This window comes from Peromyscus eremicus, chromosome 7 (genome assembly GCF_949786415.1).
Source record: "Peromyscus eremicus chromosome 7, PerEre_H2_v1, whole genome shotgun sequence".
NCBI classification, from domain to species: Eukaryota; Metazoa; Chordata; class Mammalia; order Rodentia; family Cricetidae; genus Peromyscus; species Peromyscus eremicus.
Window position 1 is genome coordinate 113,489,524 of NC_081422.1, and position 15,174 is coordinate 113,504,697.

General features: G+C 42.5%; 1 protein-coding gene across 5 annotated transcripts in view; it reads right to left on the reverse strand.

Annotated features, from left to right (window-relative positions):
- The window catches only part of Scn10a (sodium voltage-gated channel alpha subunit 10), a 95,851-nt gene that overhangs the window by 77,662 nt on the left and 3,015 nt on the right, over positions 1 to 15,174 (reverse strand). For all 5 annotated transcript variants that reach the window (XM_059267178.1, XM_059267177.1, XM_059267175.1 and 2 more), the window contains exons 2-3: positions 14,932 to 15,050; positions 10,918 to 10,998 (exon numbers count right to left, since the gene is read on the reverse strand). In XM_059267178.1, coding sequence (XP_059123161.1) covers positions 10,918 to 10,998; positions 14,932 to 15,050 — 200 coding nt within the window. The remainder of the gene's footprint in view (positions 1 to 10,917; positions 10,999 to 14,931; positions 15,051 to 15,174) is intronic.

Sequence of the window (15,174 nt, forward strand, 5' to 3'; positions counted from 1 at the left end):
ATTTACTGAAGTCCTGTTTGCAATAAGCAATGTCAGAATCAGCCTAGGTCTTCATCAACAGATAAGCGAATAAAGAAAGTGTGTGTGTGTGTGTGTGTGTGTGTGTGTGTGTGTGTGTGTGAATCTTGTATACATGTATGAGAATGTTATAATGAAACCCACTGTTTTGTATAGCTAACATGCAATAATAAAACTTTTGAGAATGTTAATGGAACTATAAAAAGAATATGATACGAGTATGTATAGAAATGTCTATGATTTGTGTGACTGAATAATTATAACAAACATTAACTTTGAAATGAAAACCAGATTTAAAAGACTAGTTTTTTCACGTGGTGCGAGAAATAGTGTTGGAGACTCCCTAAAGAAGCCCAGCTGGCCACATGGTCAATGTCATCCTCCAATTTTCCCCTACCTCCTTGAGTTTTCTACATCAGAACATCTCCACTCTGAACTATTGGATGTTGGGAAGTTTTGGTGGATATTTCCAACTTTTCAGATCAAACAGACCCAGAAATTATAAAGCTCTCTGTAAAGACTACTTTCAGAGTTTCACCGAAGGATGAGGACCCAGCTCTGCACCCTGAGTGCTGGCAGCTCAGTGCCTCGTCAGGCACAGCAGGAGCAGAGGCGTGTTCTCCCCTTGGTGTGTCTGGCGGGGGTCCTGCTTCATGATGTTCAGTTGCAGCATCCGGATGTGGTTTTTAATGTATGCCCAGGGATGGTTTCCTTATGTTTTCTCGGGTGATAAAGGAAATATTAGATAAGAGGAAAGAGTCAGAACCACCAGCCACTCACTCTCCCTACCTCTCTCTCTCCCTCCTCTCTCTCTCTCTCTCTCTCTCTCTCTCTCTCTCTCTCTCTCGTGTGTGTGTGTGTGTGTGTGTGGTGTGTGTGTGTGTGTGTGTGTGTGTGTGTGTGTTTGTGTGGTGTGCATGTATGTGTGTAAGTGTGCCATGAAGGTATGCACATGGAGGTCAGAGGACAACCTCATGTGCAATCCTCACCTTCCACTTTGTTTTGACAAAACTGTTTTATTTGCTACTGTGTTCACGAGGCTGTGAGCATCCAGACTCTCCTGCCTGCATCTCTGGTCTTCCAGTAGGAATGCTGATATGATAGATGGGTATGCTGTGGGGCCCAGACATGAGTTCTGGGGACCCAAATTCACTTCTTCAGGTCGCACGGCAAGCACATCCCCCATTTCCCACATCCTCTTTATGTGTTTGTTGTTTTACACAATTATTTGACACAAATACCTAAGCTTTTGAAATGGGACACCAGGATGAGATGGTCATCAGGCTGATGGAATTCAGTGAGCCTGATCTCTGTCATGGTTTTTGCTTTCTTAAGCGTTTATCTGCTGGATTATCTACGTCTCCTCCACCTGTCTCATGATGGGGAGATCCATGCTACGCCTTCATGGTGGAGTCTATTTGTCACTTATGTTTGAGACTCGTTGTTCTGGTTGCAGGATTTAGGTGTCTATTTCTGTCATTATTATACTCCAGCAGGCCATTTTTGAAATGATGATTCATTTTTGTAAACTGGGATATTATGAGAGGCAACAGTAACAATGACAGATGAAAGCTGAACAAATGTAGACCACTGTCAGAAAAGGAGAAACTCATTATTCAAGATAATCTATCATCAACTCCTTGCTAGCCGGTGGGAGCTAAATCAGTCCTTGGAGCACATAAGTAGTTCTTAAGGACACAAATAGTACATGATATTAGAGTTCAGCAGATACTCTATATTGGAAAATAGTGCATGTATAATTCAATCACACTGCTTTCTTTTAATCTGCTGATGAGTGAGAGAACAGTGAAAGACTCCCAGGGACCAAAGAGAAACATTCCAGGGGATGGAATGAGCTGAACTCATCTGCAAAAATGAATGAGAATTTGGAGTTCCCAGGTGACAGTGAGGCAGAGTGTTGGAGTGACCCAAAGGGACAGTTTATGAATAACTACCAGACAGCCTCAATTAGAGGATAGATCATATGGATCAGTGAGATGGATCAGCAGGGGAATGGCGCTCATCACCAAGCCTGAGCTGGATCCTTGCAATCTACATAATGAAAGGACAGGATCAACGCCTGAGAATTGACCTCTGACCTACACACACACACACACACACACACACACACACACACACACGGGGGGGGGGGGCATGTACACAAATAAATTCTTTTACAGATAAAATAAGGTACAAATTACTTGAAAATTGAATCCAGAGCAGGATCAGCTGTAGCCATTAAAACATGAACAAACCTATTCTACTGATAAACTACATGACAGTCTTGATAAATAGAAAAATACTGATTAAAAAATAACAATATCCATTTGTAACAAAAATCCATTTGTAACAATATTCATTTGTAACTTGCACCAAGAACCCCTGTGTGCCTAGCAAATTGTGCTTTCTTGCAGATGAGAAAATATTTCTTCCGAGGTGAGTCTTCCCTGCAGCCAGCTGTTTTCCAGAACATGGGTATAGCAAGTGAAGGACCAGGCTATCAAAGGACACCTTCGGTGACTCTGTGTGAGCCCTGGGGTGTGAGGAGAGCGAGAGTGTTCCACTAACATTTTTTCCTTGCTGTAACTTCCATCTCTTCCTGATACCTTTTTTGGCACATTCTTCCTCTTTAGTTTCTTGTGAACATAAGAAGGGATTAAATATGGGCTCTGTATGTCTGTCTTGCCCCAAATAGACAGGCAGACAGGCAGGCAGGCAGGCAGGCAGGGAGGAAGCTCCCATTAGCCAGCAGATAACAGCACATAGCTAATGTTTCAAAGAGGCACAATGGGAAGCTAAGAAAAGAGAAAGGCTTGTGTCTATCAGACAGATTGTATCCAGGACAAGGCTATTCTGTTGGCTTCTGAGTCTCGACTGGCTACAATTTATTTTCTTCCTAAACAAATACACAGCATGATCTGTGGGGACTGGGTCTATCCCAAGGATATGCATTCTCTTCTCTGAGTCCCAGCAGCAAACAGCTAATGGTTTCCAGCAAACACCCGGAAGATCAGAGCTACTCTACTGTCTCCACAAGGCCAAGGGTACTGTCTTGGACTAGAACAGAGAGAGTTTTGTATCTTTTCAAAGTGTGTTTATAAAAGAAGTTGTGTTAACAGCTCGGTTTATATGGAGTCTAAAAAGAATGTTCTCAATAATCACTGGGAATGAAAACTGACACAACTTTGGAATGTAATTTGGCAATACTGTAAAAATGAAAATTTAGTGGTCGAATAGCTCAGTTGGTAGAGTTCTTGCCTAGCATGCACAACCCTGAGGTCAATCCCCAGCAATGCATAAAAGGGGCAGGGTAGAACATGTGTGTAATCCCTGGCACTCAGGACTTGAGACAGGCCAATCAGAAATTCCAGGCCATCCCTGGCTACATAGAGTGTTCAAGGCCATCCTGCAATACATGAGACCCAGATAAAAATAAATAAATAAATTATATGTCCCTTGGTCCAGAAACTTCTACTTCTAAAAACTCATCTCTCAAATTTTGTTGCATTAGTTGTACAAAGATATGTGCACAAGGTATTCATCAAAGAATTAATCATGACACATAAGAATTCTTATTATGATTAGGACTTATCACAGAGAATAGTTCAATTCCACCTCTTCCATGCTGGTAAAATCTATCCATCCAATTTCCACAAACCCAATTGCTGCTGAGATTTTTAGTGAGATTTCACTGAAATCTATAGATAAATTTGGGCAGCACTAACAATTTAATAATAGTAATCTTCCCATCCATTATCACAAGATATATTTAAATTTATGTAAGTACTTTAAAATTTCTCAATAATCTTTCTTTATTTTTTAGTACAAAGGTCTTGGGCATATATTTTATAGCACCATTTGAATCTATTAGCCCCATTTTGCTATTTATCTCTTCTCCAGTTATTAATTTTTTTCTTTCTGTTTGCCTTTAGTTTATTTTATTATTTCTCTAGTTCTGTGCCAGACTTTTCAGCCTTTGCTGATATTAAGATCCTACACTTCTGAGCTGTAAATCGCCTCCTGAGAACTTTTTTTCTCCCTATAGGTGCTGATTAAACTTGATTTTAATGTTTTTGTCCCTAGAGATTCTACAGCTTTAGTTTGTAACCCATCTTTTGTACAAGAGTTCTTTAAGGCCAGCTTTAAAACAGATGAATAAAGACTTCCTCTTTTCCCTCAGCTTCCTGCCATTTTCTCATTTATTGCAGAAGGATAAGAGAGTTCACTATTTGTTATTGTTATCTGTGGAAGTAACTGGATTGGGTCTTGTGGTTGTTGCTTGTTTTGTTTTGGGGTGGGGCTAATATGAGGTTAACTTATATGGTTTTGTAGCTTAATCTCCGAGCGATACAGCGTGCAATGAATTTTCTTATTCCTACCCCCTCTCCATCGTTACAGACTTTTTACACTCTGTCTGTTACAGGCAGAGAGAAATGCAGCTCTTCAGATCCTCCAATAGCTTTGCACGTTCACTCACGTTCTTCAGTCTGTAAATACGTCCTTGCATCGTTCATGGCAAAGCTCTAACTTATCCTTGTGTTTACCATTCAGTGTCTTGCTTGTCTGGCCCTCTGCTCTTTGGTGCTAGCTTTTCCATCTGTCCTTCCTTACATCTTTGCCCATTCTTTTGTACTATTTGAGATGGTCTTATATAGCCCAGGCTGGCCTAGAACTTGCTATGTTGCTCAGGCTGGCCTTGGACTCCTGCTCTCCCTGCCTCTGTGTCCTGAGTGCTGGGGTTTCAGGCATGTGTTGCCATACCTGGCTTTCCCCTTCTTTAATTTAAACCTTTCTGTATCATTTTTGTGTGTGGGTGCTCATGCCCAGCTGTGCAATTGCAACACTGGCCTGCAACACAGTCACTAAGTTGACTGGCTAGTGAGCTCGAGGGAGACACTTGTCTCTGTCTCCCCAGCACTGGGATTGTGGTGTGCTCTGCCACATCTGATTCTTTATGTGGTGCTGAGTTGATAATCAAAGGGAAATGGTCACTTATCAACTCAGGACTATTATTAAGACAGCAATTTTTACATTTATTCTAAACAAACAAAGCAAACAAACAATCCACTGGGGTGGCACACACCTTTAATCCCATCACTCGGGAGGCAGAGCCAGGTGAATCACTGTGAGTTCGAGGCCAGCCTGGTCTACAGAGTGTGTTCCAGGACAGCCAGAGCTGTTACACAGAGAAACCCTATCTTGAAAAACAAACAAAGCAAACATTTATTCCACCCATACCTACTCTCCCCCACCCCCAGCTTGCAGAAGTATGTTTTCTCTTTCAACCAAGTGGGTTCCAGGATGAAACTCAGGTCATGGGGTGGCATCAAGCACCCTCCCCACTGAGCCATCTTGCTGGCCCCTAGAACTCTTTGAATTTCTCCCTTTAGAGATGCCCTGTTACATGACCTCTCCCCCCACACTCTCTCCTTTCCCCTTCCAGTGTTTTGTGTTTGTATCTTGTCAACTCTTCCGAGGACTCTAGAGCTTGCAGGGGGTCAAATGCCTGGATCTCATCTTTCTCATTCCGTTCAGGGGCGGAAGGAGAGCCCGTCTGCTCAGGGGCTTGCGGTTCCTCCACCCACTTTTGGTCTCCCAAGCTTGTTTTGACATCTACATCGCTATGTTTCCTTGCCATCTCCCTTTGTTCTTGTGTTTATACAGTTCTTATACCCATGCTGTCACTGTACTGGCATTTTGAGAGAGAGGGTAAAACATATGCATCCTGTCTTCCATATTTAACCACAGTCCCCAGGTGACTCCTAAATGACTCACATTGAGAAGAAAAATGCTTGCATTAGGAATTCTAAAAGATGTAAAGATCTAAATGCAGTATCACCTCAACCATATAAAATATGAGTTTTATAGTTTAACCTAGGCATTACATTCTGGTTTATGTTTTCAGTGCTTGCCATTTTATGCAGTGCTCATTTGTTTTTGAATTATTATTATTATTGCTATTATTTTGTTTTGCTTTGTTTTGAGACAGGATCCCACTCTAGCCCAAGCTAATCTGGAACTCCCTATGCAGACCAAACTTGCCTTGGAGTTGTCATGATCCTCCTGCCTCAGCCTCCCAAGTGCTGGGATGACGGGCTTGCACTCAGACTTCAGGGTTACAAGCTGTTTTGTTTTAAAGCGTCTCACCAGTCAACACACACAGTAAACAAGCGTGTGGACAGTAGCACGGTCACCGTAAGGGAAGACTTCGCTAGTCAGTCTGGCTAGCAGTCAGTGCCGTCAACTGGGTGGCATGAACACCAGAAACTAATTCCCTCACGGTCTGGGAAATTGAACGAGGCCTTGGCAGGGTGAGGGACTGGAAAAGGTCTCCTTCTTACATTGTAGATGGCTGTCTTCTCTTGCATTCTCACAGGGCATGGAGAGAAATTGGGTTTTTCTTCCTTGCAGAGCATTTAAGTTCTTCTTGCTACCCTAACCCTAACCCTGGCGACCTTACTTAGCCATCTCCTTGAAGGCTACCATTTCCAACACAGTAACACAAAAGGCCAGGCTCCAACCTACGAATTTGGGGACAGGGCACAGTTCTGTGTGACAACTGTCCATGTCCCCAAATAGAATGTCTTGACTCTCTGCGGTCCCTACCCGATTACATTCTCCTGTCTCAGGGTCCCCTCCACATATTTTGCATTTTCACGGTTTATTTCACTTCTATTTTTAACTCCTATTCTTCTACGCTTTGGATGTGTTTCCTCAAAATGCGTATTTTGACCAGGTGTGGTGACACCTGTCTGCACTTCCAGCACTGACCCAAGAGTTTGAGGGGTGGCACCAGGAGGACGAGGAGTTCAAGGCTGACTTGAGGTACATAGCAAATTCAAAGTTAGCCTGGGCCTCATGAGACCCTGTCTCAAAACAAAACAAAGCATATTTTGTCAACTTAATTCCCCAGTTCATGTATTTTAAATTCTTTCTTACTTATTTATTTGTTGACTTTTGTGAGTGTGTACACATACGTGCATATGGATGCGTGTGTTTCCTAACTGAGTGGGGGGGTCAAAGGGCAAGTTACGGGAGACGGTTCTCGCCTTCCACTGTGTGGGCCCCAGGGACTGGCTGAGTCGGGTCGGGCAGCAAGTCTCTTTCAACCACTGAGACACCTCAGCAGCTCCTAGTTCATATATTTCCAAGGTGGGGTTTGGGGAGGTAATTAGGATTAGATGAGGTCATGGGAGGAGGCAGAACTGGGCTACCATGGCTACTGCTTCTCACTGTGCAGTAATGATGTAATGCTGCAGGATGGCCCTTACCCATGCAGGTGCTGGCACCGGGCTCTGGGATTCCCCCTCCCCCATAACTACAAGTCAATATATATGATTCGCAAATGACTAAGCCTTGGTTATTTTGTTATCGCAAACGGAAGCAGACAAAGTCAGCTCCTAAGTGAAATTGCTCTGCTTGCCTTCAAATTTTGTGTAAATGGAATCATAGTTACAGAATCCTTTAGTTTTAGATTTTTGCTTTTTGTTTTTTTGTTTTTTGTTTTTTTTGTTTTTTTTTTTTTTGTTTTTTTTGTTTTTGTTTTTTCGAGACAGGGTTTCTTTGTGTAGCTTTGCGCCTTTCCTGGGACTCACTTGGTAGCCCAGGCTGGCCTTGAACTCACAGAGATCCGCCTGGCTCTGCCTCCCAAGTGCTGGGATTAAAGGCGTGCGCCACCACCGCCCGGCTGTTTTTTTTTTTCAAGACAGGGTTTCTCTGTGTAGCTTTGCACCTTTTCCTGGAACTCACTTGGTAGCCCAGGATGGCCTCGAACTCACAGATCCGCCTGGAATCCTTTAGTTTTGATCAACATTCTTAAGATTCATTCCTGTTCTCATGTGGACCTGTGGCTTATCTACATTCATTGTTATAAATTATCCAATTAAGAATATAACAAACATTTAATGTGCTGAACAGCTTTGGACATTTGAGTTCTTTCCATATTGCTGTAGGTAGTGTCTGTAGACTTCCTCGGTGCTGGGTTGTGGTGCCCACAGGGGGTGATTCGGTTGTGTGTGTGCACCTGAGTATAATGGAAGAGCACAGTGTACGTGCATCTTCCTCTTTATTAGTAGCCACTGCTACCAAAATTCTCCAAATCCACGCACTACCCACCATCGGCGTAACAGCTTCCAGTTCCCCACAGCTCTCCAGACACTGCAATTCAAGCGTTTTCCTTACACGATGGGTGCCTAGTCGTTTCCCATCATAATTTTAATTTTGTTCTCCTCAATAAAAAAAAATTTAAGAACTTTCATGAGTTAATAGACCACTTGGAATTCTGCCTGTTCAAATTTTTATCTCACTCTAAAATGGACTGGGCTGCCATGTTTTTGAATTTGATTTTTGGAGAGGGTTCTGACTCTAGTATAAGTCCTCCTTAGGACTGCACTGGTACAGATGTCTTCATTCTCTTAAGAGTTACCTTCCAGCGGCTGGAGAGACGGCTCAGCAGTTACAAGCATTTGTTGCTCTTACTGTGAACCTGGGTTCGATTCCCAGCACCCACATCAGGCAGCTCACAACCATCTGTAACTTCGACTCCAGGGGACTCTATGTCCTCTTCTGGCCTCTATGGACACTGCATTAGGGTGTATATATGCACACATCTACATAAATAAAATAAAACTTTTGTTTTTAGTTTACCAAGTGCATCTGTTCTTTCCTCTACTTGGTGTTTCTTGCTTCATCTGTAATAAAACTCCCCCCCCCCCCCGAGGTCATGGTTTTCCTTTGCACCTTCCTATTTCACAAGGAAAGTTAGGGGCTAATCCACATAGAACTGACTCTGGGGTATGGTGTGCAGTTAGCTATGTAGTTTATTATGCCAGGTCTGCTGACTCTCACACTCTTACCACAGACTGACCTTCTCTACTGTTCTGTGGAGCTACCTTCATCACAAATTAAATGACTGCACACGTGTGCACATGTACACACACATACATACACACATACACATAACATACACACACACACACACACACACATGCACACATGCACGCACACGCACACACGCTGGTCTGCTTAGAGTTTGGACAGCCTGATAGCATGGCTTTGTACCCCAGTGGGGCGATTTCTCCTCCCTTGTTTTCCTTCCTCAAAAGTGTCTTGGCTATAATTTACTCCTTGTATTTCCACTTACATTTTAGAGTCAGTTTGTCAAATAATGCCATAAATGCTTGTTGAGACTGATTGGGAATAACACTAAATTGATTACTCATCTGTGTGGCTTCTACAATATTAAGACTTGGAGTCTAACAACATAGCATTATCTCCCCATTTATTGGGGCTGTTTCTGTAATTTACTCGATGCTTTGATATTTTTATTTCTAGAAGCTTGATATTTTGAAATGCCAGTGTAAATGATACTTCAAAAATTATTTTACTTCCAGCTTGTAGTATGCTGCTAATACATATATAATACATCGATTAATGTATATGAATTCACGCAACTATCTTGATGTACAGTCTTATTAATTCCAGTAGACTTTAAAGATCTCTTTTACTAAATGTGTGTGTGTGTCTTCTGTGTGTTCAAATGCACACGAGTGCAGATTTTCATGGGGACAGAAGAGGGTGTTGGGTCCCCTAAAGCTGGCCTCCATGGGCACCTGCACTCACGTGCATGTGAACACAAACAACAGGCGGTTGTGAGCTGCCCAGTGTGAGTGCCTGGAATTCACTCTGGTCCTCTGCAAGAGTAGCAAGGGCTCTTAACCGCTGGGCCAGCCTCTAACTCCAATAGTTTCTCTTTAGATTATGTTGGATATTTTATGTACTCTACATCATTTGCTGTAAATTACAGCGTATTTGGTAATCTTACTCATGCAGTTTTTTTTTTTTTTATTCTTGCCTTACTGCACTGGCCAGAACCCCCTCCATGCAGTTAAACTGATGGGACTCTCTGATATTTATTTTCCCTCTTTGATCTCAAAGTGAGATCTCTGTGCTCACAATTAACATTGGATAAGTGAACATCCTTTTAGGAAGATACTGCTTTTTGAAGAAGTGATACTTTTTATCAGAGTGTGAGAATTACTTTCTGTTCCAACTTTTCTAAGAGTTTTGAAATCATAAACAAAATTGAACCTTATCAAATGGAGTTTCCGTATCAGTGAAAATGGCTATGCAATCTCTCTCCCTTTACTATACTAACAGAGGTGGAGCATTTTATTGTGGCATGTGTTTCTTTTAAAGTTAGCAAGAATGAATGGTGGGAAGAGAGAAAGCTTTTTGGAGACCCTGTTGTTACATCTGAAGGCTCAAACAAGGGCAGGGGCGCCTGCCTCAGCTGGGGTGACACATCTGTTTTTAGAAAACTCTTCTGTTCTCAAACAATAGAGGTCTCGTGTGCCAACCAGAGACACAGGAACCCTAGAAATGCTACAGTCCTTTAGAAGCATCTGAGCTGGGACAATTTACACACCTTCGGCCATGGATTATTCTGTGGCCATATCCCAGAGCCACGGTTCATAGTTTTTTCTTAGTTTGCCTCACTGCTTCAAGTATAGTCCTTCCCAGAACCTCGTTCTCACATGCCTCTGTGTGTGTGTGTGTGTGTGTGTGTGTGTGTGTGTGTGTGTGTGTCCATCCGGGAGGACTCACTTGCCCAGGGAATTACAGTCTAATGAAATCAGACCTTCCAGGCATCAGAGGTTTAAAGGACCTCCATAAAGTTCCACTGTGGTGTTAAGGCTGAGAACCACTAATCTACACTGTCTTGAAGTTCAGAAACATATGTGTGCTTAGGAAAAAGGCACACAGAAGAAACTTGACCATTGCAAAGTCAAATGGGCAACAGAATTCAGACTCACCTAAATACAAATTGGGTCATATACAAAGGCTGCTGAGAAAGAGAAGACAAGGAAAAGACACAGGAATGGTGACGGTTTTACTCACTCGATTTTCTCTGGAAGATCGTTTTGGGTCATACACACACAGTTGAATAGAATAGTGATGGTAATAAATATGGAGAACCAGCTGTGAGGCCATGTTAAGGACAAATAGGAGTCTCCACCTGCCCCCACCCCCCATGTCGGATCACCTTGCTGCCAAATGAACAGTTCATGACTCAGCTACTATCAGCGTTATGGTCTTGTCATGTGGTTGCTGCTCACATCTGCTGAGTACCTAGCCCATCTGAGAACTCTGTCTTTATTACAATTAGTAGAAGCAGTTGGAATAGCAATAATGAGGGTGTTGGTTATTGAACCCACGGCTTTGTACTAGGCAAGCACTTGACCACTGAGCCAAATTTCCAAATCCTGTTCACATTATGCCTAATACTAAGCTATGGGTAGCTTTTATCATTTACATCTAGGATCTGAGCAAACAGCATGAAGAGGCTTAAATAGCCTTTCTGAATCATGCTGTGTCAAGCAGCCTGGTAACCATAGTTACCAGGTGGAGGTTTATTACTTTTTATGAACATATGTTTAGTTAGATTGTTTTCCTAAGCTGAGCTCAACCACATTGAAGCAATGGATTCTGGGTAGGGATGGCCAAAGCAGGCACAGGAAGTGAAATGCTGGCTCTGGGAGGCTACTCCAAGGAAAGTAAGATGTTACTAGCCAGAGAGAGACTCTTAGGAACAGAGATTTGGCTAAGGGATACTCAGAAGGGGAGGGAGGCTTTGAAAGGAAGTAAATAAATGGAGGTAGAGAGAATCTACAAGCTGACCTCTCCTAGGCGGACATTTCCTCAGGACTGATGAGCTCCAACAGTCTCTTCTAAAGGAAAAACATCTGTCCTGGAGAGAAGCTTTCCCTACAAGGTAAGGATGGTACTCATCCCTCTTCATTTCCACTTAAGCAGAAATATTTAAAGTCATTTTAGTTTTCTGTAAATACCTTTCATGTTTTTGTTTTAGATTAACTTAGGAAAACATCTGCCTGAGTAGGGAAATTCTACTGATGAAACCACATTTTCCTCTTGATTTACAATTAAGAAATATGTTCACCTGGGGGAAACATAACACAAGGATAGAAATTTAAATCACATCTTCAGTTCTGCAAACCTTACAAGTTGTGTGACAGCACATGTCTATGAAAGCATTCACAAAAATGTGATTGGAGTTATAATTTTGATTGAATCTTGTTTGGGGCTGTAGTGACCAAACTGATTAAAATTAAGTATAACTGTGCACACTTTGTGAGGAGAAGACCCCTCAAAAGACTTTCTGTCCTACTGGGACTCCACCAGGTAATTAGTTATCTATCAGATCTCAAGATAGAAAGACTACTCATTGGTCACTTGGCTATTGATAGAGATTTTATTTCTAATTAGTTGTTATTTACTTATCTTGATGTAATTCAACTGGGATCCATGGAGGACAGTTTGTGCATTTGCTATTTTTCCTTATTTGAGATTTTCTGTGGCTATATATATATATAATATATATATTATATATATATATTCCTTTAAAACATAAAAAGTCATTTCGATGAGTAGTGTAACTCTTAAAGAGCTAAATGAATGAAGTATGTTTAAAATCTTGAGTCTCAGTGTAGTACTACTATTTTAAAAATAAAAGCCATGCTTTGTTTTATGTAGAACAATATAATTTATAAAGTAGATGGACTATAATGGAATGACTTGATATAGTTTTAAACAGAAGAAAACTTGGAGAAAATTCAGGTTACCAAGCCCCAACCTGCAAACAATTTTAAAAAAATCATTCTATAAAATGTGTCCAAGCAACAGATGTTTCCAGTGACATCTGATCACTGGTGCACTGAGCCCAATGGAATTTAAAAGAAAACCCAGCTTTCCCATTCACTGTCCCAAAGGAGGAACACGCTGGAGTCCTTTCAATGAAAAGCTGGGTCTTGCTGCTTCAATGCCCAGAAGTTTAATTCAAATGTATTTTCAAAAAAAGCAACACTTTACCACAGCAGAGAATGCCCACTGCGAGAATTATTACTTCAATCTGTGTCCATTCACTTGCTGTCTACTTCCTCGCTGAAGACACCGCCCCTGAGATGCCACAGGCTGGACCTGTGACCTTGGGACATTTATAAAATGCCTCTGAGTGTTGGTTTCATTATCTGTAAAATGAGGCTCTAATCCTTCATCCAAGGCCCCTGTGCCTGTGACAGTGTTGACACTTGGGAAGTAGTTAGCCAATGGGGGCCTGCTGTTATCATGAAGTATTCTAAAGAATCTAAAATTCCAAGATTCAATTCAGAAAACAGAACTCCTGTTGGGTAGCTACAAAGATAACCACAGCAAGAAAAAAGGCTGTACATCATCAAGCAGTGTAGTTACACAGTGAGTGTGTGGATGGCTCTGTTCCAGGCTTCCTAGCTCAGGTACCGTTGGGCAATTACCCAAACTGTTCCACAGTGGCTGGGGTGGGGTAGAGAAAGAGAGAATCCTTTTCTACTAATGCACAATCAGGTACAGCAGCTGGCTACCATCTGTCATGCAACAGAGCAAGGCTGTTCTGAACATGAACTTCCTGGAAGCCAAGGCTGGATTTGCCGTTAAGAACTTCCAGTTTGGAAGATGCCTGGAAGCCAAGCGCAAGTCCTCCTTTGTCTAACTGTTTTGACTTGGGTTGAATAAAAGCACGAAACATAAGCGACACTGAAGGTGGCTTCTGGTGCACCCTAAAGCAGCCAAGGTAATATAGACCTGGGGACAAAAATGTCTGATTACGTTTCTCTGCGGAAGGTCCTCAGACAATTATCTTTAACTTGCTGGTCGTTTGAGAGTAACTCACGGTGTTGGCAGAGCCCCATTATTGGTGAGGTCCCATGGAAGATGATCGGGGCTCTGGCTGTCGTGGAATGTTCTGTTTGTTGTCTGGAGGCTTTGCTCTTTGGAGAATGAGCAATCACCCCAGCATGGCCAAGGATGGTGTAAAGAGCCTAATGTCTTCTTGTCAGTCAGTGTGTCTGGGGAAAGCAGGCCATTCTGATGGTAAGGCTGTGCCTGGGGCATCAGTAAAACTCACCCCATAAAGAGGACATTTGGAGGGTGTGGAGAGATGGCTCAGTGGCTAAGAGCACCAGGTGCTCTTCCAGAGGACCCAGACTCAATCCCCAGCACCAACATGGCAGCTCACAATTCTCTGTAACTCTAGTTCAGGGGATTCTGGCATCCTCACACATACATGCAGGCAAAGCACCAATGCACATGAAATTAAAAAAAAAATTAATGTGTGCACATAAAATAAAAATAAATAAAATTTTAAAAAAAGAAGACATTTGGGAGTTGGGTGGGGTTTCACATAGTCCAGTCTGGCATCAAAGTTATTCTGTTGCTGAGAATGATATGGAATTATGATCCTCCAGTATCCAGTTTGTTACTGAATGCTGGCGTTTTATATATATATTATATATACAAACCATGCCACACACCATCATGCATGGTTTACATGGTCCTGGGGATTGAACCTTGGACTTCATGTGTTTGGGGAAAGCACTCTATCAGCTGAGCCTAGCAAGAAAATAATTTTTCAAGTTGTGTTTCCACAGCTGAATCCAGGTGAGTCTGCAGTGAACCTGAGCCACACTGGTCTGTGTGAACATTTCTTCTGCTTGAGACTATTTGGGGGGTCTTTGGGAACACTAAAATCATAAACAGAGGCTGGCAAAATGGCTCGGTGGTTGAGAACCCTCACTGCTCTATCGCTGCTGGGGTCTCAATTTCAAGACTCACATCAGGTGGCCCACAAACATCTGGAACTCCAGCTTTGAGGACTCAGGAGGTCTCTCCTGGCTTCTGCAGGCACCTGTGCACACAGATGTACATACATACACACAACAAAAAAAGATGAAATTTAAAAAGCACACAAACAATGTTTTCATTGCGGTGACTTCACTGGCTCTCCTGCTAACCTCTAAGAAAGGCCCCAGAGAGCAGGGGCCGAGCCTGAGTCTAGAGTACAGAAGGCTGTGCAAAGGATACGAGTGGACGGACACTTTGATGGCTGTTCTTCTGATCAGGTTGAAGGGACTGAAGAGCCACAGGGCCCAAGTGGCACTGAACCTGGAAATGGTCCTGCCTTTATTCAATACCATGAATGTCTAGAACAAAAGCAGAAATGGACTGCAATGAGAAACAAGGTCCTGGGTGGCCTCCTCTTAGGCTCATGAGCAAGACCTGTTGGAAGAACCACGACTCATTGGCCATCTAGTAGAGGTGCAGGGA